Source organism: Acaromyces ingoldii, assembly GCF_003144295.1.
Source record: "Acaromyces ingoldii strain MCA 4198 unplaced genomic scaffold FA10scaffold_1, whole genome shotgun sequence".
In the NCBI taxonomy this organism is placed as follows: Eukaryota; Fungi; Basidiomycota; class Exobasidiomycetes; order Exobasidiales; family Cryptobasidiaceae; genus Acaromyces; species Acaromyces ingoldii.
The window spans coordinates 2,667,390-2,690,502 of NW_020290247.1; the positions used below are offsets into that span (position 1 = coordinate 2,667,390).

At 51.1% G+C, this 23,113-nt stretch overlaps 7 protein-coding genes across 7 annotated transcripts; all 7 read left to right on the plus strand.

Moving 5' to 3' along the window:
• Positions 1 to 1,648: 1,648 nt before the first annotated feature.
• Positions 1,649 to 6,168, plus strand: FA10DRAFT_290817 (hypothetical protein; the record flags this gene model as incomplete). The annotated part of the gene is made up of 10 exons (XM_025524351.1): positions 1,649 to 1,699; positions 1,938 to 2,148; positions 2,661 to 2,721; positions 2,794 to 2,855; positions 2,971 to 3,051; positions 3,395 to 3,579; positions 3,666 to 3,865; positions 4,005 to 4,183; positions 4,232 to 5,116; positions 5,768 to 6,168. The coding sequence occupies 10 exons, from the start codon at positions 1,649 to 1,651 to the stop codon at positions 6,166 to 6,168; spliced, it is 2,316 nt and encodes a 771-aa protein (XP_025380862.1).
• A 648-nt stretch (positions 6,169 to 6,816) lies between these two features.
• Positions 6,817 to 8,521, plus strand: FA10DRAFT_257912 (hypothetical protein; the record flags this gene model as incomplete). The annotated part of the gene is made up of 6 exons (XM_025519877.1): positions 6,817 to 7,011; positions 7,119 to 7,322; positions 7,415 to 7,700; positions 7,750 to 7,956; positions 8,245 to 8,285; positions 8,438 to 8,521. The coding sequence occupies 6 exons, from the start codon at positions 6,817 to 6,819 to the stop codon at positions 8,519 to 8,521; spliced, it is 1,017 nt and encodes a 338-aa protein (XP_025380863.1).
• Positions 8,522 to 9,896: 1,375 nt separating this feature from the next.
• FA10DRAFT_257913 (hypothetical protein) lies at positions 9,897 to 12,344 on the plus strand (the record flags this gene model as incomplete). Its single annotated transcript, XM_025519878.1, has 4 exons — positions 9,897 to 10,034; positions 10,349 to 10,962; positions 11,711 to 11,740; positions 11,855 to 12,344. 4 exons carry the CDS (start codon positions 9,897 to 9,899, stop codon positions 12,342 to 12,344), a joined length of 1,272 nt encoding a protein of 423 aa, XP_025380864.1.
• Positions 12,345 to 13,443: 1,099 nt separating this feature from the next.
• FA10DRAFT_290823 (hypothetical protein) lies at positions 13,444 to 14,100 on the plus strand (the record flags this gene model as incomplete). Its single annotated transcript, XM_025524352.1, has 2 exons — positions 13,444 to 13,580; positions 13,687 to 14,100. Coding segments are annotated over 2 exons (422 nt in total), but the record flags the coding sequence as incomplete, so codon positions are not given.
• Positions 14,101 to 14,333: 233 nt separating this feature from the next.
• On the plus strand, positions 14,334 to 15,199 carry FA10DRAFT_257915 (hypothetical protein; the record flags this gene model as incomplete). The annotated part of the gene is made up of 2 exons (XM_025519879.1): positions 14,334 to 15,029; positions 15,146 to 15,199. 2 exons carry the CDS (start codon positions 14,334 to 14,336, stop codon positions 15,197 to 15,199), a joined length of 750 nt encoding a protein of 249 aa, XP_025380866.1.
• A 2,418-nt stretch (positions 15,200 to 17,617) lies between these two features.
• FA10DRAFT_257916 (hypothetical protein) lies at positions 17,618 to 18,173 on the plus strand (the record flags this gene model as incomplete). Its single annotated transcript, XM_025519880.1, has 3 exons — positions 17,618 to 17,794; positions 17,832 to 18,008; positions 18,057 to 18,173. The coding sequence occupies 3 exons, from the start codon at positions 17,618 to 17,620 to the stop codon at positions 18,171 to 18,173; spliced, it is 471 nt and encodes a 156-aa protein (XP_025380867.1).
• An 858-nt stretch (positions 18,174 to 19,031) lies between these two features.
• FA10DRAFT_257917 (hypothetical protein) lies at positions 19,032 to 20,689 on the plus strand (the record flags this gene model as incomplete). The annotated part of the gene is made up of 3 exons (XM_025519881.1): positions 19,032 to 19,163; positions 19,226 to 20,002; positions 20,294 to 20,689. The coding sequence occupies 3 exons, from the start codon at positions 19,032 to 19,034 to the stop codon at positions 20,687 to 20,689; spliced, it is 1,305 nt and encodes a 434-aa protein (XP_025380868.1).
• Between the last annotated feature and the right edge of the window lie 2,424 nt (positions 20,690 to 23,113).

Below are 23,113 nucleotides of genomic sequence, written 5' to 3' on the forward strand. Positions count from 1 at the left end.
TGTAGAGGGGGCTGGAGGGCAATGTTCTGACTACCCTGGGATTGAACTTAGCTCTAGCATCGTTGCGATGCACAGGAGGAAGTGCAAATTCTTTATATCCTCTCGTTCATCATCCGAATAGGAGAATCGTAGTGAGTAAGATAGAGAGGAGAAGAAGTGTATTGTCATGGTCCTTTTGAAGTAATCACGCCCCTTCGGGGCATCGGAAGGTTGAGGGTTCGGGGGTTTTTATTTTTTATTTTTATTTTTATTTTTTCCAACAAAGGACGGACAAAGGACTCGATCACCAAAAAAAGGCTCTGGGTCATATTGGCTTTCCCAAACAGCCCAGAACGTCTCGAACAGCTTGCTGTCTTTTCTCTTCATGACAATAACGATGGCTCAGGGATTCATGCACCTCACCGTTCTCTTTTTCTTGGTACTCACTCAGGCCAGCATCCTCCAGGCTCGACCAGGACCGCCAGTCAATGACAAGGAAGGACCGTCACACCGTCATCAAGAGCTCGGAGATGTGAGTCAGGTCTTTCTGCTCAGCACGAACTTACCTCTGACAGCGGTACAACTGTATACAAGATTACTTTTCTTGAGGATGACGTTTGGTTCAGATGGATGCAAGAACTGGACCTCGGGGGCCCCCACGGCAACGAAGGCGCCGGTCGCCTTTCCGTCCCATCCACACCGCCAGCCCACGGCTCTCATCAACACAGCGCCACTCAGCATGAAGATTCACATAGCCAGCCCTTGCCAAGTTCCACTGCACCGCAGCCTATGAGAAGAAAGAAGCAAGCTATGAGAGAAAAGAAGCAAACCTCTCAAGGGTCTCATTCTTTCGGTCATCAGAACAATGCCAGTCAGCAAAATGAGGAGCAGAATCAGTCAATGCTAATTGAGCCTGTACTGGGACGTAGCGAGAATGATCTAGAAGGCGCTTCTGCGTATCACATCGAGAAATACGCCCAGATCCCACCTGCCAGCGCACCGCATTCGCACACAGACACCGTGGAGGCCCACCCGACAAAAGAAGAAAACGAGCTTATGGATAACCCTGCCATGATGGTCAAATCTTCTCTTCGCGATTATCGGTATAGACTATTCCAACTCTATAGACCGGGAGAGTGGTTCCACAAACCTGGCCCACCGCCGATAGAGCTCGTAGAAGAGGCCGCAAGATTGGACAATCTTGCCCACGGAAGTTACGGCGACCGCCATTACTTCACTGACAAGGATAGTCACTACAGAACGTGCTCTGAGTCCTACTTCAAGGAGAATGAGGCCCGATTCTTAGATCGTATCGGAAAGATCCGCTCTCTAAGACTCACAGGAGAGGAAAAACTCCAAAAGCTCAAGTATATCCTAAACCTGGAAAATAAGGGCATCAGGGCGAATATAAGAAGGCGGAAGATAGAGCGGCAAGCAAGGAATCGAGTCTCTGAAGGGGTTTCTACGTCTGACGTTATCCCCGGCCTCCTGACCCAGGAGTCTTGGAGCGAAAACGTTGCTGACCAAGATCCTTCCTCTCCTCCTGGTTTCAGCCGGCGTCCTCACGAGGGATCATCCGGAAGTCGAAGAACCCCGCCACTCAGTCCCTCCAAACATTCTCGCCTCCATCGCTCCACTGCGCACTTTCCCTCTAAGCTGCCCATCAACAATGAACCGCAGTCAGACTCAGCCCCCCCTCAGTGGTTACATGTTGAAGAGGGTGAGCAAGCAGTCCAGCAAAACAGGCAAGGGGTTCATTTAAAGACGAGGAAAGGAAAGGATGTTGCGGTTGCAGACCAGCATGATCCACAGTATTTTCTTGGGCCGCACTTCTCAGAAATGTCCCCACATATACCGTACGACCGGGGACTTCCAGAGTCTAAGTACCAGAGACCTAATGATGATCTCACCGAGGTTCGCAAGACCGACGGCGTTCGAGAAACGCTCGCGAAAAGCAGGCTCGCGCAAGGAAAGAAAGGTTGTTGAAGGAGGTGGGCTTCACAGGAGGCCCTCCGAGCAAATTAACGCTCAAAGACCAAGAAGGGCGCAGAAAATTTGTCACCCCGACCGGACACGTCTATTCGCTGTCCATCGACGTTGCGGAAGCGGAAAAGCTCAAGAAGAAGGTATCGGAAGCCGTCCAGGCTTACAATGCGGGGGAAACCGACCGTCAGTTGGAACGTCGGTTGAGAAACATTCGACAGAATCACAGAGACCAGAATCTTGGCAATACTAAAAAGCGAAAGAGACTGGAAGGCACTGCTGAGCACCCTGCGTCTCAACCCACAGGTCTTTCACAGTCTATCGCGCAGCCTCAAAGCTCTCCCACCCAGTCATAGGCCAGCTCTTTGGGCTCCACATTGTATCTAGCGTTTCCCCTCTTATAGGCAATTCTTCTTCTTCCGAGTTAAAAAAAGGAGGGGGGGGGGGAAGGAATATAGGGTGCAGCAAAGAAAGAACACTCCATGAGGCAGTGTATTTCAATTTGCTGCGGCGCTTTGAACCAAGTTGGCATATAAAACTGAACTTGTTGCCTTTCGTTCTCTGTCTGACCCCGACCAGTCGTAAGAGAGCGTCCGCCTGCTTCCTTCTGTCCCCTTCGCTTCGATGGATGGGCCGGCTGGCACTGTTCTGGCTATTCAGGGACAATTTAGACAGACATTGTCCTCTATACAAAAAAGCGCCCGTTCAGTCGCTGCCGGTGTACGCCCTCGGGCAGGACGCGAGAGAGCAGGTCCTGCGGTAAGCACTGGGCATAGAAGAGCAAAAGGGCGAGGACGCAAGTGTGCTTGACCAGCATCTTGTTTATATCAGATATCAGGATGACGCGAACGAGCAGGCGAAGAGGCGGTGCTCAGAACGGACGTGCGGCGGAGGTAGGCAAGGAGGGCGTTGTATGCCTTTTCACAATTGTCCAGAAGTGTCTTTGTCAAGAAAGTGACCGCACCACGAGGCTGTGTCCCTTGTTTTGCTGCACCGCTTTAGACTGAGCTGGCACTCTGGTCCGGTCAAATCTGTGTGTCAAGACCGAAATCAGTGTGGCGTACTCGACTTTCGTCCCCTCATGCGAGCGTAAGTTGCTTCAATTTTCAACTTCTCCCACGTCATGGACTCGTCATGGAGCGCTAATTGGCCAAATCCCTAGCTACCTTGGGATTGGCCAAGCTTCGACGTCGCTGCGATACACGGGAGGAAGGACAGAATCTCTCTTTCTCTCGCTCATTATCCGAAGAAGAGGAGCGCAGTGAGGAAAAGGGAGAGGAGAAGAATTGTATCGCTACGCCCTTTTTGAATTAACCACGCCCCTTCGGGGCTATCGGGAGGCCGATGTGTTTTTGGCAGCGGACAAAAGACGGATTAATCTAAGGACTTTATCCAAAAAAAAAATCGGGGTCATGTTGGATTTCCTGAACAGCCCAGAACGTCTCGAACAGCTTGTCGTCCGTTCTATTCACGACAACCATGATGAATGAGGGATTCATGAACCTCTTAATTCTCTTTTTAATCGTTCTCACTCAGGCCAGCATCCTCCACGCACGACCAGGACCGCCAGAGGATGACAAGGAAAGACCGTCACACCATCATCAAGAGCTTGAAGGTGTGAGTCAGATCGATCTTTTTGCTGCTGAGCGCCAACGTGACTCTGACAACGATGCACTTGTATGTGAAGATTGAGCTTCCTACAGATGACGTTTTGTTCACATGGCTGCAAGAAGTGGACCTCGGGGGCCCCCACGGCAACCAAGGCGCCGATCGCCTTTCCGCATCGTCCACATCACCTGGCCATAGCTCTCACCTCGCTCAGGCCAGCGTCCTGCAGGCACGACCAGGGCCGCCAGTCGATGACAATGAAGGGCCACCTCGCCATTTTCATGAGCTTAGAGAGGTGAGTCAGATCTTTCTGCTAGCACCGACTTGCCTCTGACAACGATGCAATTGTATACCAAGATCACCTTTCCTGAAGATGATCCATGGCTCACATCGCTCCTAGAAATGCAAAAAATGGACCTCAGAGATCCCCACAGCAACCAAGGTGTCGGTCGCCTTTCCGTCCCGTCCACATCATCAGGCCATAGCTCTCACCATAAGAGCGCTGTTGTGCATGAGGAAGAACATGGCCAGCCATTGCCACCCTCCACTATACGGGAGCATGCAAATTTTGAGGGCAAGCTTCCGCAAGAAAGGGACTCGGCCGCCACGCAAAGTCAGTCACATTACCTCCGAGCTGACAAACCACCACGTTCCCTGAAAGATAAGGCCCGTATACTAGGACACCTTGTCCACGAGGTCCACAGGTATTACCATTACTTCATCTTCCCATCGGGTTCATGGAGAGCGCTACCGGCAACACTGGCCGAGCGTTACAGGGATCAGGTCGACATCCTCATCAGCCAGCTTCGTGGTGTCTCCGAAAAGGAAGATCTGAATGAGATCAGGACTTTCACTGCGTCTCTGCGAAGTAAACACCCTCTCGAGGTTCAAAGAGCGTGGGAGTTGCAGCAGCACGAAAAGGAGCAAGCTAAGAAAGAAAAGGAGCAAGCTAGGAAAGAAAAGGAGCAAGCTAAGAAAGAAAAGAAGCAAACCTTTCGCTCTCGATCTTTCAAAAATCAGAAAAAGGCTAGACGGCAAGAGGTGGAGCAGAACAGGTCAACGCTTGCGAATCCTCTACCGGGACGTAGCGAGAAAGATCCAGAAGGCGCTTCTGAGCTTCACATCGAGAAGCACGCTCAAACCCAACCTGACAGCGGACCGCATGCGGTCACCGACACAAAGGAGGCCCACCCGACAGAACAAGAAGACAAGCTTATGGATACCGATGCCAGCATGCTCAAACCTTTTTTGCGCGAGAAACGGTATAATCTATATCAACTTTATAGACCGGGGGAATGGATGCACCGACCTGGCCCACCGCCGATAGAGCTCGTAGAGAAGGCCGAGTTTTTGGGCGGTCTTGCCCACGAGAATTCTGGCGATCGCCATTACTTTTTTGACAAAGAAGGTCACTACAGAACGTGCCTTGAATCCTACTTCAAGGAGAACGAGGCCAGTCTCTTGGCTTGTCTCAAAAAGATCCGCTCTCTCGCACTCACAGGACAGGAAAAACTCGAAAAGATCAAATGGTCCCTAGGCACGGCAGGTAAGGGCATCAGGGAGAAGAGGAAAAAGCGCAAGAGAGAGCGGCAAGAAAGGAATCGAGTCTCTGAAGGTGTCTCTACGTCTGACGTTATCTCCGACCTCCTTCCTTCTCCAAAATTAGACGATATGACCCAAGAGTCATGGTTCGACGACGGTGCTAACCAAGACTCTTCGTCTCCTCCTGGTTTCAGCCGGTGTCATCGTGGGGGACCATCCAGAAGCCGAAGTATCCTGTCACCTAGTCTCTCACCACATTCTCATTTCGATCGCCCTCTTCCGCAGTTCTCCCCCAAGCTGCCTCTCAATACTCTCAAAAATGAGCCGCAGTCGCATTCAAATCGTGATCCGCAACTTTCGCTTTCGTTTCCTCTATATCAGCGTCCATCAACCACTCACTTGACGAGCACTACACCGCAAGCTTCCACCCCTCATTGGCTACATTTTGAAGGGGGTGAGCAAGCAGTCCAGCACAACAACCAAGGGTTTTCCTTAAAGACGAAGACGAGGAAACGAAAGGGTGTTGCGGTTGCAGACCAGCATGATTTACAGTCTTCACACTTCTCAGAAACGTTACCACATATACCATACGGCCGGGGAGCTCCAGAGTATAGGTGTCAGAGACCCAATGATGATCTGACCGACGGTGTTCGAGAAACGATTCAAGAAAGAAGGATTGGTAAAAGAATGGGAAGAAACTTGAAGAAGCTGGGCTTCATGGAAGGCCCACCGAGCAGACTAACGCTCAAGGACCAAAAAGGGCGTAAACATTTCGTCACCCCGACCGGACATGATTATTCGCTGCCCATCGACGTTGCGGAAGCGGACACTTTCAAGGAGAAGGTGTCAGAAGCCGTCCAAGCTTACCATGGCGGGGAAACCGACTCTCAGTTGGAACGCCGGTTGAGAACCATTTCTCAGAATTACAGAGAACGCGTTCTGGGCAAGACCAAGAAGCGAAAGAGGCGGGAAGGCAATGCTGAGCACCCTGCGTCTCATCCCACAGGTCTTTCACAGTCTATTGCGCAGCCTCAAAGCTCTCCCATCCAGTCATAGGCCAGCCTTCCTCTTCCGAGTAAAAATGGGAAACAGAGTGTAGCAAAATAAAATACTCCATGAGGCAATGTATTTCAGTTTGCTGCGGCGCTCTGGACCAAGTTGGCATACTAATATCGTTGCCTGTCATTCTCTGTCTGGCCCCGACCAGTCGTGAAGGAGCGTACATTTGCTCCCTTCTGTCCTCTTCGCTTCGATGGATGGGCCGGCACTGTTCTGGCTACGTTTGAACGATTTTGACAGGCTTATCTCTATACATACGAGCTCCCATTCAGTTCCTGCTGGTGTACGCCCGAGCTGGACGCGAGAGAGCAAGGAGTACGGCAAAGCGTGGGCGTAGAGGGGAAAAAGGGCGAGGACACAAACGTGCTTGGCCAGCAACTAGTCTATGTCCGGCTGACGCGACCGAGTGGGCGAAGAGGCGGTGCTGAGAACGGGTCCGGCGCGGAGATTGGCAAGGAGTGCGTCTATGCCTTTTGCAAAATTGTCCAGCATTGTCAGTAAGGTGCCCACACCACGAGGCTATGTCTCTTGTTTTGCTACACCGCTCTCAACCGAGCTAGCACTCAGAGCCAGTCAAATTTGGCTTTCCTGTACAGCCCAGAAAGTCTCGAATAACTCACTGTCCATTTTTTTCACGACACCACGATGGCTCAGGGACTAATGCACCTCTTCATTCTCGGTTTTTTGGTATTCGCTCAGGCCAGCATGCTCCAGGCTCGACCAGCACCACCAGACGATGACGATGAAGGGCCATCTCACCATCCTTATGAGCTTGGAGATGTGGGTCAGATCTTTCATGAGCTTCCAGATGCGAGTCAGAGCTTTCACGAGCTTCCAGACGTGAGTCGGAGCCTTCATGAGAGACATGGTTTTGCCTCTGACAACAATGCAACTGTAAACCAAGATTTCATTTCCTGAAGATGACGTGTTGCTCACATGGCTGCAAGAAATGGACTCCAGGGATCCTCCCGGCGACCAAGGCGCCGGTCGCCCATCTTTCCCGTCCACACCGAGTGGCCATGGCCCTCAACAAAATAGCGCTATTGAGCATGAAAAAGAACATAGCCAGCCGTTGTCACCCTCCCCTGCACGGCAGCGTGCAAATCTTGCCAAAAGACTTCCGCAAGAAAGGACCTCAGACCCCACGCAAAGTCAGTCACAATACCACCGAGCTAACGCACCGCCACGCTCCTTGAAAAGAAAGGCCCGTAATGAAAAAAAGCTTGTACACGAGGACCACAAGCATTACCATTACTTCATCTTCCCATCGGATTCATGGAGAGCGCTACCTGCAGCACTGGCCGGGCGTTACAGGGATCAGATCGAAATTCTTATCAGCAAGCTTGATGGTCTCTCCGAAGAGGATATGCTGACTCAGATCAGGCATTTCATTGCGACTCTGCGAAATGAGCACCCTCTCGACGTTCAAAGAGCGTGGGAATCGCAAGAGCAAGAGAAGGAGCAAGCTAGGAAAGAAAAGGAGCAAGCTAGGAAAAGAAAGGAGCAAGCTAGGAAAAAAAAGAAGCAAGGTAAGAGATAAAAGAAGCAAACCTTTCGATCTCATTCTTTCATACCTAGCCACGGCAGATGAGGACATCAAGCAGAAGAGGAGGAAGCGGAAGAGAGAGCGGCTAGCAGCAAATCGAGTCTCTGAAGGGGCTTCTACTAATGATGAACCCAGCCTCTTCTCTTCTCCGAGACTTGGCGACATGACCCAGGAGTCATGGAGCAAAGACGGTGCTGACCAAGACCCTTCGTCTCCTCCTGATTTCTACCGGCCACTTCGTGAGAGACCGTCCGGAAGTCGAAGTAGCCCGCCACCTCCTCTTTCACCACAGGCTCGATCTAAACCTCACTCTGCCGAATCGTCCTCACAAATAAGTCGGAGCATCAATGGCGAGCCGATTCATGAACGTCAAGGTCGCAAAAGGACTTGGAAGTGTGTCCACCAAGATTTCCTTATCGAGCCCACGGAACTCAGCATGTTGTCGCCCTTCGAGGCAGGACTCTTCGATAGGTCAAGCCAACCGTTGTCCAATCCGATACGTAAACATGAGAAGAAATTGGCCATAGCTTTTATCAAGAGACGCCAGGATGGAGGCAAGACGCCGCTGGTGAGATACCTTCTCTCGCTGAAAAGGAAGATTTCGGTTCTTCTAATGATGCAATTATCACCGGCCTCCCCCCCCCCCCCCCCTTGCCTCCCTTTCCGGACACACGCACGCTTCCCCAAAAAAGCCGTTGCCATACCGCTTAGGAAATCCAGATCCCAAGTATCAGAGACCGAATGGTGATCTCACCGAAGTCCGCCAGACGGATGGTGTTCGAGAAACGATTCGAGAAAAGATAGTTCGTGTAGCAAGGGAAAAAAAGCGAAAGTGGCTGGGATTCACAGAAGGCTGCTTACCGAGCACATTGACCGTCAAAGACCAAGACGGGCGTCAATATTACATCACTCCGACCGGACCAATTTATTCGCTGCCAATCGAAGTTGCGGTCCCGGTCAGGAACATGGTAGCGAAAGCTGTCCGAGCTTACAATGATGGAGAATCCGAGGCTGATTTCAGAAAACGATTGAGAAACATTACCAAGTTTGCCAGTGACCACGGTCTTCTCAAGGCAAAAGAGAGAAAGGCCCTGGGAGGTACTGCTGAAACCCATTCGTCTACGTCGGCCGGTCCATCTCAGCCAATGTCCCAACCCCCGAGCCCTAGAACCATGTCCTAAGACAGCTTAAAGTTAGAACGTAGCAAAAACACCTAGACCATGAGGCGGTGTATTAGTTGGAAAGTCTGATGTTTCCGACCGCCTCGAAGCTTACGACTTTTCATTGTACGCTTTTCTCTGCAATTAATTACATCTCTTGTTCTTCTTCGTCGTCTCAACGATCGGGGGGTTTCACCGTTGACGCATAAAGCGGGCATCGGAGTCACCTCAGTACTCAGGGGCAGCCTAGGCGAGCTATATCGTCCCAGATCGAGGTCTTCTCTGATGGATGACCGAGCCGTTGGAATCGATCAGCTCGGCCGACGTACTTCCTCAACTCCGTCAACGACCACGGCCGCGCCGAGCTTTCAGGCTCTAAACTGATGCAAACGTGCTTGGCCAGCACCTTGTTTACGCCTGGGTGACGCGACCGAGTAGGCGAAGAGGCGGTGCTGAAAACGGCTCCGGCGCGGAGATTGGCAAGGAGTGCGTCTATGCCTTTTGCAAAATTGTCCAGCATTGTCAGTAAGGTGCCCACACCACGAGGCTATGTCTCTTGTTTTGCTACACCGCTCTCAACCGAGCTAGCACTCAGAGCCAGTCAACTCTGTGTTGCGTACTCGGAATTTCGTCCACTCCTGCGAGCATAAGTTGCTTTTATTCTCATCTTCTTCCACGTTGTAGAGAGGGGTGGAAGGCAACGTTCTCACTACCCTGGGATTGATCAGGCTTTGGCATCGTTGCGAGGCACAGAAGGAAGTGCAAGTTCTCTTTATCCCCTCGTTCACCATCGAATGATAGGACCGCAGTGAGTAGAGGGGAGAGGCAATGAAGTGTATTGTCAGGCCTTTTTAGAGAAGTACGCCCCTCCGGGGCCATCAGGAGTTCGGGTTATCTTTGGCTACAGAAAGGACGGACAGCGCACTCGATCAAAAAAAAGCTTTTGGGTCGTGCCGGCCTTCCTGAAGAGCCACGAACGCTCGAACAACTTGCTTTCCATTCTGTTCACGACAACCACAATGGCCCAAGGATTTGTTCACCTATTCTTTTTCCTTTTATTGGTGCTCACTCAGACCAGTATCCTCCAGGCTCGACCAACAGCACCAGACGGAGAAGACAGTGGAGGACCGCCTCACCACTACCATGAGCTTGAATATGTGGGTCAGATCTTTCTGTTAGCACCGAACTGCGTCTGAGATTCACGCAACTGTCTACCAAGGATCTTTCACCTGAAAATGACGTTGGGGTCCGAATGCTGCAACAAATGCATCTCGCGGAATCCTCCGGTAATCAAGGCGCCGGTCGCTCTACCATTTCGTCTACGCCACTTGACCGTGGAGTTCGGCAACACAGCGCGTCACAAAGGCACGGCAAGCAAAGAAAGTCACGCCAATTCCGAGCTGATCCGCCGCCAAATCATCTGAAAGCAAAAGCCCTTGAGTTCAATAACGTTGTTCATGGGGATCACAAGTATTACCACTACTTCGTCTTCCCATCGGGTCCATCTAAGGCGCTACCAGCAACTTTGGCCCAGCGTAAGAAGAACCAGATCGAAGACTTTCTGAGTAAGCTCAAGGGTCTCTCCGAAAAAAAGAAGATTGAGAGGGTCGCGAACTTCACTGCTTATTTGCGAAAAACGAATCCTCTCGACGTAAAAAGGGTGCAAGAGTTGCAGCAGCAAGATAAGGAGCAAGCTGCTAAGAAAGCAAAGGAGCGAGCCAAGAAAGCAAAGGGGCAACCGAAGAAAGCAAAGGAGCAAGAGAAGAAAGGAAAGGCGGAATTCTCTCAAGGGTCCTCTCCTTTCAAACATCAGTGTATAACTATTCAGCAAGATGGCGAGCAGAATGGGCCCATGTTAGCTGATACCGCTTTGAGACATAGCGGAAAAGATCACGAAGGCGCTTCTGCACATCACGTCGAGGGACAGGCTCAGGTCCTACCTGCCAGCGGATCGCATGCGCTCAGAGACATCGAGGAGGCCCGCCCGAGCAAAGATGACGGAAAGCAAAAGTTCAGTCGTATCGTGAACGATCTCGTCGATGATGAGAAGAGCGTCGAGCTGGAGAAGAAGAAGCGGAAAAGAAAGTGGGCAGCTTTGATGCGAGTCGCTGAAGGGGCCTTTACTTCTGACGCTATTTCCGACCCCCTTCGTTCCCCAACGTTGGATGATATGGCCCAGAACCCTTGGATGGACGTCTTTGCTGACTTGGATCCAACAAAACCTCCTCCCGGGTTCAGCGGGGAACACCATAAGGGACTATCCGAAAGTCTAGGCATTTCACGACCTCCATCCTCACCAGATTCTCATCTGCATCAATCTACTGCGCCTCCAATCCCCAGGCTGTCTCTTGGAAAGCAGCCGCAGTCTCATTCGCCAATTCATCTTGGGCCGCCACTTTCTGCTTCACTTGCTGTACATCAGCCATCACCGACCACTGGCTTGGCAGACAATTCATCGCAACGTTTTGCTCCTCAGCGGCTGGATATCAGTGGAAGTGAGCAGGCAGCACATCACAACATCCGGCGGCATTCCATGGAGACAAGAAAAGGTAAAAAGATTGCGATCGCCGACGAGCATTATTCGCAGCATGTTGTTGAGCCGCATTCCTCGAACATGCCGCCAGGAACGCAAGGAAGGAACATGGGCGGGCCAGTCGACGGACATCAAGTTCCGAAGAGACGTCGGAGGGTTTTCTCGAAAAACTTTCATATTCTGCCCGCAGAACTCGAGTTGTTGTCACCAATCGAGGCAGAACTCTTCCAGAAGCAAAGGCGAAATTTGTCCAACACGAAGAGCGAACATAAAAATGTGCTGATCACAGCCTTTCGACAGAGACGCATTGATCGAGGCGAAACACCGCTGGTGAGTGTAATGTTTCGGCCATCAAAGATAAAACCTCTTTTCTAACGAGTGCAAATCACCCTTTCTCCTCTCTCCACCATGACCCACCACGACGACACCACGACGACAACCGAGCGAACTGAAGCCGGACCCATACGGCTTTGGAAGACCAGGCGCCAAGTTTCGACGGCCCAATTCCGAATTCACCGGGTTCAGCGAGGCGAAGTGGCTTCGAAAAACAAGATATGAAAAGATCGCTCGTACGAGAAAAGAAAATAAGCTGAAGGAGCTGGGCATCACTAGACCAACAACATTAATCATCAAAGACCACAAGGGCCGTCGAAACTTTGTCACTGCGAGTGGACTAACGAGGTCGTTGCCCATCGAGGCGGCGGAAAAATTCAAGGAAATGATAGAAGAAGCAGTGAGGGCTTATGAAGACGACAGATCTGACACTGGCTTCCTTAAACGGTTTTCTACTATTACAAAGGCTATCAGCGACAAAAAGCGTCTCATAAACGAAGAGCTAAAGACCCTCGAAAGCACTGCTGAACCTCTTTCTAGTCAGTCGGCGGGTGCTTTTCAGCCCATCCTTCAGCCTCCGAGCCCTGTACTCAGGTCTTAGGCCGACTGTTTGGGCTCAACATTGTATTTAGCTTCTTCTGTCCCTTTACAGGCAATTCCAATTCCTTGAGAATAGAAATAGGGGAAAGATCGATTGGAGCACCGTGACTCACACCGTGAGAAGGTATATTAGTTGGAACATTGTGATGTTTCCGACCGCCTCGACGCTCACTGCTTCTCATTGAACTGTACGCTCCTTTTTCCTCTTTGTCTCTTGGTCTTATTGTATCTCTTGCTCTTCTTTGTCGTCTCAACGATAGGGCGACAAGAGGAGGTTGGAGTCACCTTCGGCAGCCCAGGCGAGCTATCTCGTCCCGGGGCGAGGTCTTCGCTGACGCTCGACCGACCCATAGGAATCGATCAACTCGGCCGACGTACTTCCTCAACCCCATCAATGACTGCGACCACGCCGAACGACCTGACTTTCAATGGACGCAAACGTGCGTGACCAGTAGCTTGATTGTGTCCAGATGACGCAATGGGTAAGGCGAAGAGGCGGTGCTCAGAACGGAGGGTGGCAAGAAAGGCGTTTTATGCCTTTCGCAAAACTGTCCAGGAGAGGCGTTGCCAGTAAAGTGCCCACACCACGAGGCTGTGTCTCTTGTTTTGCTGCACCGCATTGGACGGAAATGACGCTCTGGTCCGGTTAACTCTGTGTGTCAAGACCGAACTCTGTGCGGCGTACTCGTGCTTTGGTCCTCTCACGCGAGCGCAGACTGCCTTTTTCTCTCACCTTCTTTCGCGTCAAGAAGGGTTGAGAGAAGGGGGGTTCCTGGTGGTCTTGGGATTGACCAAGGTCTGGCATCGACGCAAGGCACGGGAGGAAGTGCAAATTCTCTTTCTCCTCTCCTCGGAGGCCTGAATAGGAGGGCTGTAGTGAGTTAAAGGAAGAGGAAATAGAGCGAGTTGTCAGGCTGAATTGTCGGGCGTTTTTCTGAAGCAATCACGCCCTTTCGGGGCCATCAGGAATTCGGGGAATTTTTGGCTACGGAAAAGGACGGACAACGGACTCGATCAAAAATTGTTAGGATCGTATTGGCTTCCCAGAAGAGACCAGAACGTCTCGAATAGCTTGCTGTGCATTCTATTCACGATAATCACGATGGTCCAAGGAATCATGCACCTCTTCCTGCTCCTCTTCTTGGTGTTCACTCAGGCCAGCATCCTCCAGGCACGACCAGGAGCGCCAGGGGATGGCAAGGAAGGACCGTCACACAATAATCAAGCGCTTGGAGATGTGAGTCAGATCTTTCTGCTCAGCACCGACTTGCCTCTGACAATGATGCAACTGTATACCAAGACTACCTTTCCTGAAGATGACCCCTGGCTCACATCGCTCCTAGAAATGCAAAAAATGGACCTCAGAGATCCCCACGGCATGCAAGGCGTCGGTCGCCTTTCCGTTCCAACCACACCGCCTGGCCACGGCTCTCATCAACACAGCGCCACTCAGCATGAGGAGGAACATAGCCAGCCCTTTCCAAGTTTCACTGCACCGCTGCCTGCCATTCCCGACGGTCTTGCACAAGAAAAGAATACAGGCGGCACGAAAAGACAGCGGCCAAGCTCCTTGGCCACTGAGCATGACGGAGAACAGCAGTGGCCTGCACCATCTCGCTCCAGACTGAAATTGACCGAAAAAGGCCACGATGATACTCTGGATCATCAAGCCGAAAGAGAGACACAGGCTACGGCCTCGCCTGCAAGCGGGCTGCATGCGCTGACAGATACCGAGGGGATTACAACGAGTACGGAAGACAAAGAGCTCGGGGACAGACCTTCCGAAACGCTCTGCCCTGACCTGCGCAAGAATAAATGAAATGACTTGATCTGTCCAACTAATCAATCACCGCAATGGCTGATTGATGAGGCCACGAAAGGGGGCAAACGTACCCATCAGAATTTGGGCGATCGCCATTTCTTCGTTGACGCAAGTGGTTCCTTTGGATCATGCCTTGAGTCTGCCTTCAAGCGGAATGAGGTCGCCTCCATGGCTCGTATCAAATGCATGAGCGGCCTTGCAGAAAAGCAAAAAATCAGAAACGTCGGGAAACATCTTTACCGTATGGAAACGGGCATCGCGCAGAAGACGAATGCTCAGAGGAGAATAGCACAAGCTGCGACGCGAGTTCCTGAAAAGGCCTTTACCTCTAGTATTACTCCCGACCCTCTCCGTTCTTCGAAGATGGGCGACATAGCACAGCCATCAGGGAACGAAGAACTTGCCAGCCTAGACCCTTCGTCTCCTCCTGGTTTCAGCTGGCGACATCGTGAAGGACCATCCGAAAGGCGAAGTACCTCGCCTCCTCCACCTTCACCGCAGTCTCAGTTGGGTCATCCTACCCAAGGGCCTTCTTCGGAGGCGAGGAAAGGAAAAGAGATTCTGGCTGCAGAGCAGCAGCATTCAAAATCTCGTTCCGAGCCGCACTCTATGGAAATGTCCACACAAATGGGTCAGAGCAACATCGACGAGGTGATCCACGAACGTCAAGGTTTGGATATGACTTGGGCGTTTACAATTAAGAAAGATCCTCTGAAGCCCGAAGAAATCGCTAAGTTGTCGCCAATCGAGGCAGGATTCTTCACCAAGAAAAGCCTTAACATGTCCACCGCGATGCGCGCGCACAAGAAAGACTTGGCTATAGCTTTCATCAAAAGACGCAAAGACGAAGGCAAGACGCTGCTGGTGAGTTCCGTTTTTCGCCAAAGAAAGGGGAGACCCTGCCTCTTCTAATAACGCACATCTCATCGCCCCCCTCCCCTTTTCCTCTCCCCCTCCTCCCCGGCACCTGTTCCCCCAAGGAAACCGCCCCCATACCGATGGGGCGAGACAGCGCCCAAGTTTCAGAGACCTAATTTCGACCCTAACGAGGTCCGCATCACAGACGTTGTTCCAGAAACGCACGAAGAAAAGCACCTTCGTGCAAGGAGAGCAAACATGCTGAAGAGGCTGGGCTTCACGCACCCACCCAGCACTTTGATCACCAAAGACAAGGACGGACGTCGATATTTTATCACCCCGACTGGACCAACTCCATCGCTGTCCATCTTCGCTGCGACGAACTCTCCAAAAAAGGTAGAGGCAGCTGTCAGCGCTTACAATAAAGGAGGAACCGACGCTAGACTCCGTGATCAGCTGAAAAACATTCACATGTATGCCAGAAACAAAAGTCTTGGCTACAAAAAGAAGCCTATTCGTCCCCCTGTATCTCAGTCGGCAGGTCCTTCTCAGCCCATGTCCTAGCTCCAAAACCCTATAATCCAGCCCAACAGATGTATCTCGCGTTCTCTGACCCCCCTGAGAGGCTCTATTATTTTCTTCCGAGTAGAAACAATGGAAAAATAGAGTGGCGCAAAAGTACTCACACCATGAGGCGGTGTACTTCCAGTTGCTGTGCCGCTTTGTGCCACATTGGCATATAACATCGTTTCACTCATGTCTTTTTCTGACCCCGACCCCGAGTAATGGTAAGTGGGCGTATACCTGCTCCCTTCTGTCCGATGGTTGGGCTGGTACCGTTCTGGCTACTTTGGGATACTACAGAGCTGCAAGAGCAATGCCGGGGCGGATGAGAAATTGCAACTTGTTCATCATTATTTCCGTCTTCCGAAGCAGGGACAGTGGTGAAGCGAGCAGGAAAAAAACGACCTGGTGCGCAAAACGAAGTGATCGCGGCTTTCGTTCTCTGTACTGCTCACGCCCCTTCGTTCGGCGTAAACTTGTTTTCACTGTCGCGATTTCGGACAATGACCCCAGCGAGTATATACTGTAAATACGCAAGGCGTCTCAACTGCTCTTCTCTTTCCCATCAACCACAATGACCCGAAAAACTAAGTGGTTCTTCCTCTGCTTCTTATGACAACGTCTGGCTTTCAGCTTTGCTGAACTTTCCACCCTTGCCCGGTATCGACGAAGAAGACACAGATCGACACCCGGATCCTCTTGCTCATTTTGACCACACTATTTACCACGAGAACGCAGTCCAGAGTGAAGAACAACGAGACACGCCAGCGGATGCATCTCTTACGCCAGGACACCGCGCAAACGCCAACGAAGGCATTTCAGAGCATCATTTCGAGCAGCAGGGTCCAAATTTGCCGGCTAGCGGACAGCGTGCTCCGCAGTCTCCCTCTCTTTTCACGACAGAAGAGTCGCTCATGCTGAAGCCCTCGAGTGTACTCAGCTTGCGCAAACGCAGAGAACGAAAAAAAGTCGTTGAGTCATTCACCGAAGGCTCCAGTATGAGAGAGATATTCCCCAAAAGCGATGCGCCGCCAGATAGCTTCCTTCAAAAAGCCAAGAACCAAACGAACCTCCTACACGAGACCTTCAACAACCGACATTATTTCGCTGCGCCGTCGGGAAGATATAGAGCATGCAGCGTAGACGAGTGGGACAGAAACAAGGATGTGCTTACTAGGCTTATCGACAATTGGGGTACAATTAGCGGTGATGAAAAACTAAGCAAGCTCAGGAACATCCTTCTGCTGATTCACCAGAACGTCGATCTAGAATCGAGAAGATGGCGAGGATCGAATTTTGGAGCAGGCCGAGCCTCTCAACCTTCTTCTCCTTCAAGAATCGCTCTTGCTTCTCCTCCCCGGCCAAATCAGCTCCATTCGCCCCAGCGTCTACCTCGCCCAGTCGCCTCTTTGTCCCGTCATAGATCCTCCAGCAGTCATCAAAAACTTGACAGACAAGCTCATCAGCACGAAAGATTCCTGGAAAAAGGGCAGCAAGACTGGGTGATGCAGGTACCCCATCACAAGGTACACAGCGAAGGTGGCAAAGAGATTGCTGTTGAAAATTGGAACAATGCACAACATCATGGCGCATTTCCTGCAGGACGTTTTGAGCCCACTAACGCAGAACGTGCTGGACTATCCCTTGAGGAGACAGAGTCGGATCCATGGCTCAGCGAGCTTCTGAGACAAGCCGCAGAGGATCCTCGCCCTGTCACTCCTTTGTCGCCTTATTCTTCCTTTGGCAAAGAAGACGAAGAAGGAGGGCGCGCAGTAATTGGACCATATGGTACAGAGGATATGCCCTCATCTCCTCCAACGCAATCCTCTCATCGCCTTTTTTCTATTCCGCAAGCCCCGGACGTAGATGCGTCATCATCTCAGAATATGGCACAATCGCCTCGCTTTCAGGTGTCCGACAAAGACAGGGAGGCGAAAAGAAGAAAAATTGCAGACAAGGAGCCACAACAGTTGAAGATTTCTCCACAGACATCTGCTGAAGTGTACCGAGACAAATTATTTGAGCGTAGGATGGCTATTATGGAACGTTTCGTGCTCACAGACGAAGAGCGAAAGGTGCTGACACGGGACCAACTGAGGTTGTTCAGCGTGAACCCTCACGAGCTGGACATACCATCGGCTAACCACCTGGTAAGATTGGCTTTGGAATTGGATAAGTGGCGACGGAAGGATGGCAAACCAGACCTGGTGAGTCAATCGCTGAGTAGCACATGTAAAACTCTAGCATGCTATTCTGACGAAGCTCGAGGATGAAAATAGTCAGGTGTGCGCACTGATCGCCGCTTGCGATATGGTGCCGGAGCCCAATTTCGCAAAGATGCCCAGAATCAGCCAAGCGTCATGGCAGAGGAAACCGACGCCGTCACCAACAAGACAGGACAACGGTGCTACTCTGGGAAAGGTGTGACCAAGAAAATGCGCAATGACTGGAAAGAGGAAGCAATAACAGAGAAGGCCACAATTTCGCGTGACGTTCTGGGATACCGGTACTTCACTACTAGGGAAGGGAAGAAGGCAGCGATACGAGTCGCGCTGGCGGATGCAGAAGCTCTCAAAGAAGACGTGAATAATGCTGTAAAGCGTTTGGAAAAGGATGAGTGGACCGAGGAGCAAGTCCAGAAATTTTTTCTCCATATAAGACATATTATAAGACAACGGGAAAATCGATCGTCGCTCCGACGCGAGCGAGCAAAAGGAGGAGTCGCGGCATCTTAGTCGGCCGGTCCTTCTAATCTGACTCTCCAGCCCTAGAGCCTTGCACCTATTCCAGATATGCTCTTGTCCCAAGCGTTATAGATAGTGTCCTCTGTCTCCGAAGGTATCAAACTCTCTTCGAGTGAACGCAAGGAAGTGGGGCAAGCTAATAATCCTTCCAGGTCGGAGACAGCTGCTGCCCTTTGCCCAGCCGTTCCGGGGCTTACTCTTCTCTCATACAGCAGAGTAATAATCAGGTCCCATGAGGCAGTATGTCTCAACTCGCTGCACCGCTTTTGAGCAAGTCGGCGTAGTTTATCTTTTCAGATTATGCCCAACCTCCATTTCTCAGGCCTTGGAAGAAGTACGATTGCTCTCTACTATCCCCTTCGCTCTGGTGATAAGGCCGGGCGGCACAGTTCTGGCTATTTCGGGATACCACAGAGCTGTAGGAGCAATGACAGGGCGAGTAAGTGGTCCATGAGTTTTTCCCTTCTGCTGAAGCAATTCAAGACGTGAATCGAGTGAATGGAGCTCGGTAAAGACCACCCATCGCGCGCAAGGCGATGTGTCCGCGGTTTTTTCCTGTACTGCTCACGCCCCTTCGTTTGGCGTTTTACTGATGCTTTTTTCTTTTTCCTTTTTCTGTCGCAGTTCCGGACCATGACTCGTGCAAGGATCTGATAATCAAAGTATCCCAAGCGCATTTCTCTCTTCTTCATCAACCACGATGACCCGAGGATCTTTTTGGTCAATCTTCCTCTTCTTGGTGTTCTTTCGGGCGATCACCCTCCAAGGTCGACCGGTGCGCACCGGGGAAGCCAAGGAGGGGCCATCTCACCATCTCCGGGGGTTCCAACAGGTGAGTAAAGTCTCTCTGACATTCTTGTCGGCGACACAGGTCTGACCGCACTGGCGCGCCAGGACCCTTTGACTGGTGACGACGTCTGGCTTTCGGCTCTGAGGAATCTTCCCATTAGAGGTGACAACGAAGAAGGGACTGGCCGCTACCCGCTTGCGTTCTCTCATCTTGACCATATTTTTCACGGAGAAGAAGCAACTCAGAACGAAGAAGATCAAAACGGGCTATCGGATGCAACTCTTTCGCCGGCATACAGCGCAAGCGCTAGCAAAGACGCTTCTGAGCATCACTTGGGAGGACGGGGTCAGAAATTGCCCGCGCGCGGAGAAACTGATATGCAGTCTCCTCCTCCCTTGACAGACGAGCAGGTACTTATTCTTACGCCTTCCAATAAGCTCAATTTGGCGCAACGCGAAGCAAAAAAGAAGTTGATTGAGAAACTTAATCAAGGTCTCGATCTGCAACCGCCGGCTCCTCACACCAAGCGACCGCCTGAAAGCTACACAAAAGCAGCCCAGGCAGGTGAGACTCTTTTCCACGGAACCCACGATGGTTACCATTACATTGTCGGCCCGTCGGGAACATACAGGGCGTGTCCTGCCCACAAGTGGCATGAATCCGAGGGTGCGGTCACGAGACGTATCAAGGAGATGGGTAATCTTAGCCCAGATAAAAAGCTTGATAAGCTCCATTCCGTCTGTGTGACTAGGAAACGGATGCGCGACTTGGAAGACACCAAACGGCAGGCAGTGAAGCCTGGAGGCTCTGAAAAGCAAACAACCCACACGTTGGAATCCAGCGAAATGGACCAAAACGGGGCAATTGAGCATTGGAACAATGTGCAAGGTCATGATGCAATTTTTTCTGAGGTGATAGGGGATGAACTCTGGTTTCGGAGCCAGACAGAAGAGGAATGGCAAAAAATAGTAGGACCACATGCTCTAGGAAGAGCGCCCTCACCTCCTCCATCGCCATCCTCTCCTGGTCCTTTCCCATCTCCTCTCGAATCAATCGTAGCTGCGCGGCCACCTCAGCACAACGCGCCATCCGGCAGAACAAGGAAAGGAAAAGAAAGAAAGAAAGCAAACGAGGAGCCACAACAGCATGACGTACAGCTGTTCCCACCACAGTCGTCTACCCAAACATATCTGAACAGACTCCACGAGCTCAAGATGACTATTCTTGAGGACTTCAAGCTCACAAACACGGAACGAGAGACGCTGTCAGCGCCCGAACTGCAGTTATTCAACTGCAAACCTCGCGAGCTGAACAGGTCACAGGCTAAAGACCTGACCAATTTGGTCTTGAAATTCAGTGAACAGCGCAAAAAGGAGACCTTGTCATTATCACTGGTGAGCCAAAGGATAGCCAGCACTTTCAACTCATTGTGTGCACTTCTGACAAACGCGGAGCCTAGTCGAAACTGTCCACTCACAGCCTCGTTCAAAATGTTGCTCGCGGAGGTGGAGCTTCCGACCCTGATCATGGCCGATTTCACATTGCGGCAGGGGAAGGAGATCCGGTAGCCGACGAGACAGGACTTTGGACCAAATCTGGCACCGGTGTAACCTTGAAAATGCGTTACGATTGGAATAAGGAAGCGAGAAAAAAGGGAGTCACAGTCTCGCACGATGTTCAAGGGCACCGCTACTTCACCACTGAGGGAGAGTTAACGGTCTCGATACCCATCGCGTTGACAAAGGTGGATTTTCTCAAAGGAGACATCAAATATGCTGTTGAGCAGTTGGAAGAAGGCAAGTGGTCCGAGAAGGAAACTCAAAATTTATTCATCAGACTCAAAGACAAGTACAAACAAGGGAGACTTCCCTCGTCGATTGGGCATGGGCAAGGAAAGAGGAAAATGCTACGAGACGCTGATATGATCGCTGCATATCAGTCGGATGGTTTTCCTCCATCGACTCCATCGCCTAAGAGCGCTGCGCAGCTCTCCTAGACATGCTCTTGGGCACAAGCGTTGTAATGTACTGTACCTAGTGTCCTCTGCCTGCCTCTGAAAAGTTTTAAATTCTCTTTGAGTGAACGCAGGCAAAGAGGGCAGCTTATAATTTTCAGGGACGGAGAGAGCTGCTGCCTTTTTCCAACCGTCTCGGGGCTTACTCTTCTTTGATGCAGCAGAGTCAATCAAAGTAACAGTTGGCAGTGCCTCCAATTTTGCTTGCACCGCTTCCCACCAGGTCACTGGGAGTCAGGCAACTCTGAGTTTATTTTTTTCTTTCGCGCCCTGTTTTAGCATCCAATTATTGTTCAAGTTTCTTCCTATTTTTTACACTTTACCGGCAGGCCAACTCGGTGCGGTCGGACAGGCTTAGCAGTGATACGGTTCAATTGAAGCAAGCTCTTGATTTTTTTTCTTTTCTCTCATCTATTTTTTCTCTTCGGAAGCAGGGCCAAGCGTAGTATCGTGAAAGGAAAGGCAAAGACAACGCTATGAAGAAAGTGGAGTCGTCGTATCTTTCCGGGGACCTTCACACGCCTCCTTTCGTAAGCGAAAGAACACACCTGAGTAGGCAGGGGCAAATAGACCAGAGTGCACTTTGAGGACAGAGAGATAATGTGGTAAAGAGGACTGGCCGTATAGCACAGGCGTCGCAGAGCAAGTGATCTAGCCAAAGCTGGACGTCCGAGGGCTGAGTATCGTGTGTTTCCTGTACGGAGAATGCGAGTTCACAGGCCGTTGTCACACGCACAAGGTGCCCACGCCACCGCGTGCCTTCTTCTCAATGTTGTGGGGCAATGACATGGTGGGCGTTAGTTCGCCTTTCCTCTGTACTTTTTCTTAACATCCCCCAAGCAACCCACACGTTTGTTTACCTCCTTCTTTCTAGCCAGCCACGATGACCCAGAGATCTGTTTGGGTAGTCATTTTCTTCTCTTTGGTGCTCAATCAAGCGTCCACCCTCCAAGGTCGACCCGCACCAACCGGCGCCGTCAATCATTGGCCACCTCAACAGCGTCATGAGCCTCTGCAGGTGTGTCAGATCTTTCTGCTGAGCTTTAACTGAACTGGCTTCGGTCTGACAACGATGCATGGAGAACAGGACTCTTCTCCTGATTTTTGGGGCTCCGAGTTACAAGGTCTTCCCTTCATGAGCCTTCTGGACGGATCTGCGGACCATCTATTTCTCGATTCCGATCACCACCAAGACCATGCTGCTCGACCACAAAGCTTCCTTCAGCACCAGGGAGAGCAGGACAAGAATACCCAAGTGCCCCTTAAATTGGAGCAAAGCGAAAGTAAAAAGGACGGGTCCTCGAACCATCCATTCGTCGCAGAGCGTCGCAAAAGGCCTCGCCACATGGTGTCTCCGCTTACTGAAGAACAAGTCGCTCATCTTCTCGTGGAGGATAAAGCGCTCCTTAGGACGTCTGCCGCCGAATTTGGTGCGAGTAAGAGAAAAAAGGGGAAGGACATCGTACATGGAAATTTCTCCGAACAGCTTTCAAAGAGCGTTAAAGACCACGATCGCTCTAATGGGCGGATGTCGAAGGAAGATGAAAATGCATTGCGCGAGAGAGCATTTGAGGAACAGAAGATTCTGCAAGAGGATTACAAAGACTTGCGTTATTTCGCCACACCGTCGCGCAAAATCAGCACCTTATCTATCGTCCTTGCTAAAAAGAACGAAGAAGAGATCAGAAGATACATCCAAAAGTACTACCACCTCGACCCAGCGGACAAAAAAGAAGAAAGATTTGCAGGATCGATCAGATACCTAACAAAACAGCATAAGATCCAATCTTCTAAGGTTTCGGCAAATGGAGGAGGACAACAACAAGCTCAAATAGGAGACTCTCCAGTAACCTTCTCGAAGAAGGGTAAGCAAGTCGATTCGCAACAGATTCCATGGTACGAGAATTCTTTCGATCAAAGTGATTCTCGCATTTATTATGCTTCCACGCCCTATACTGCCTTTGGCGGTGAAGGGGAA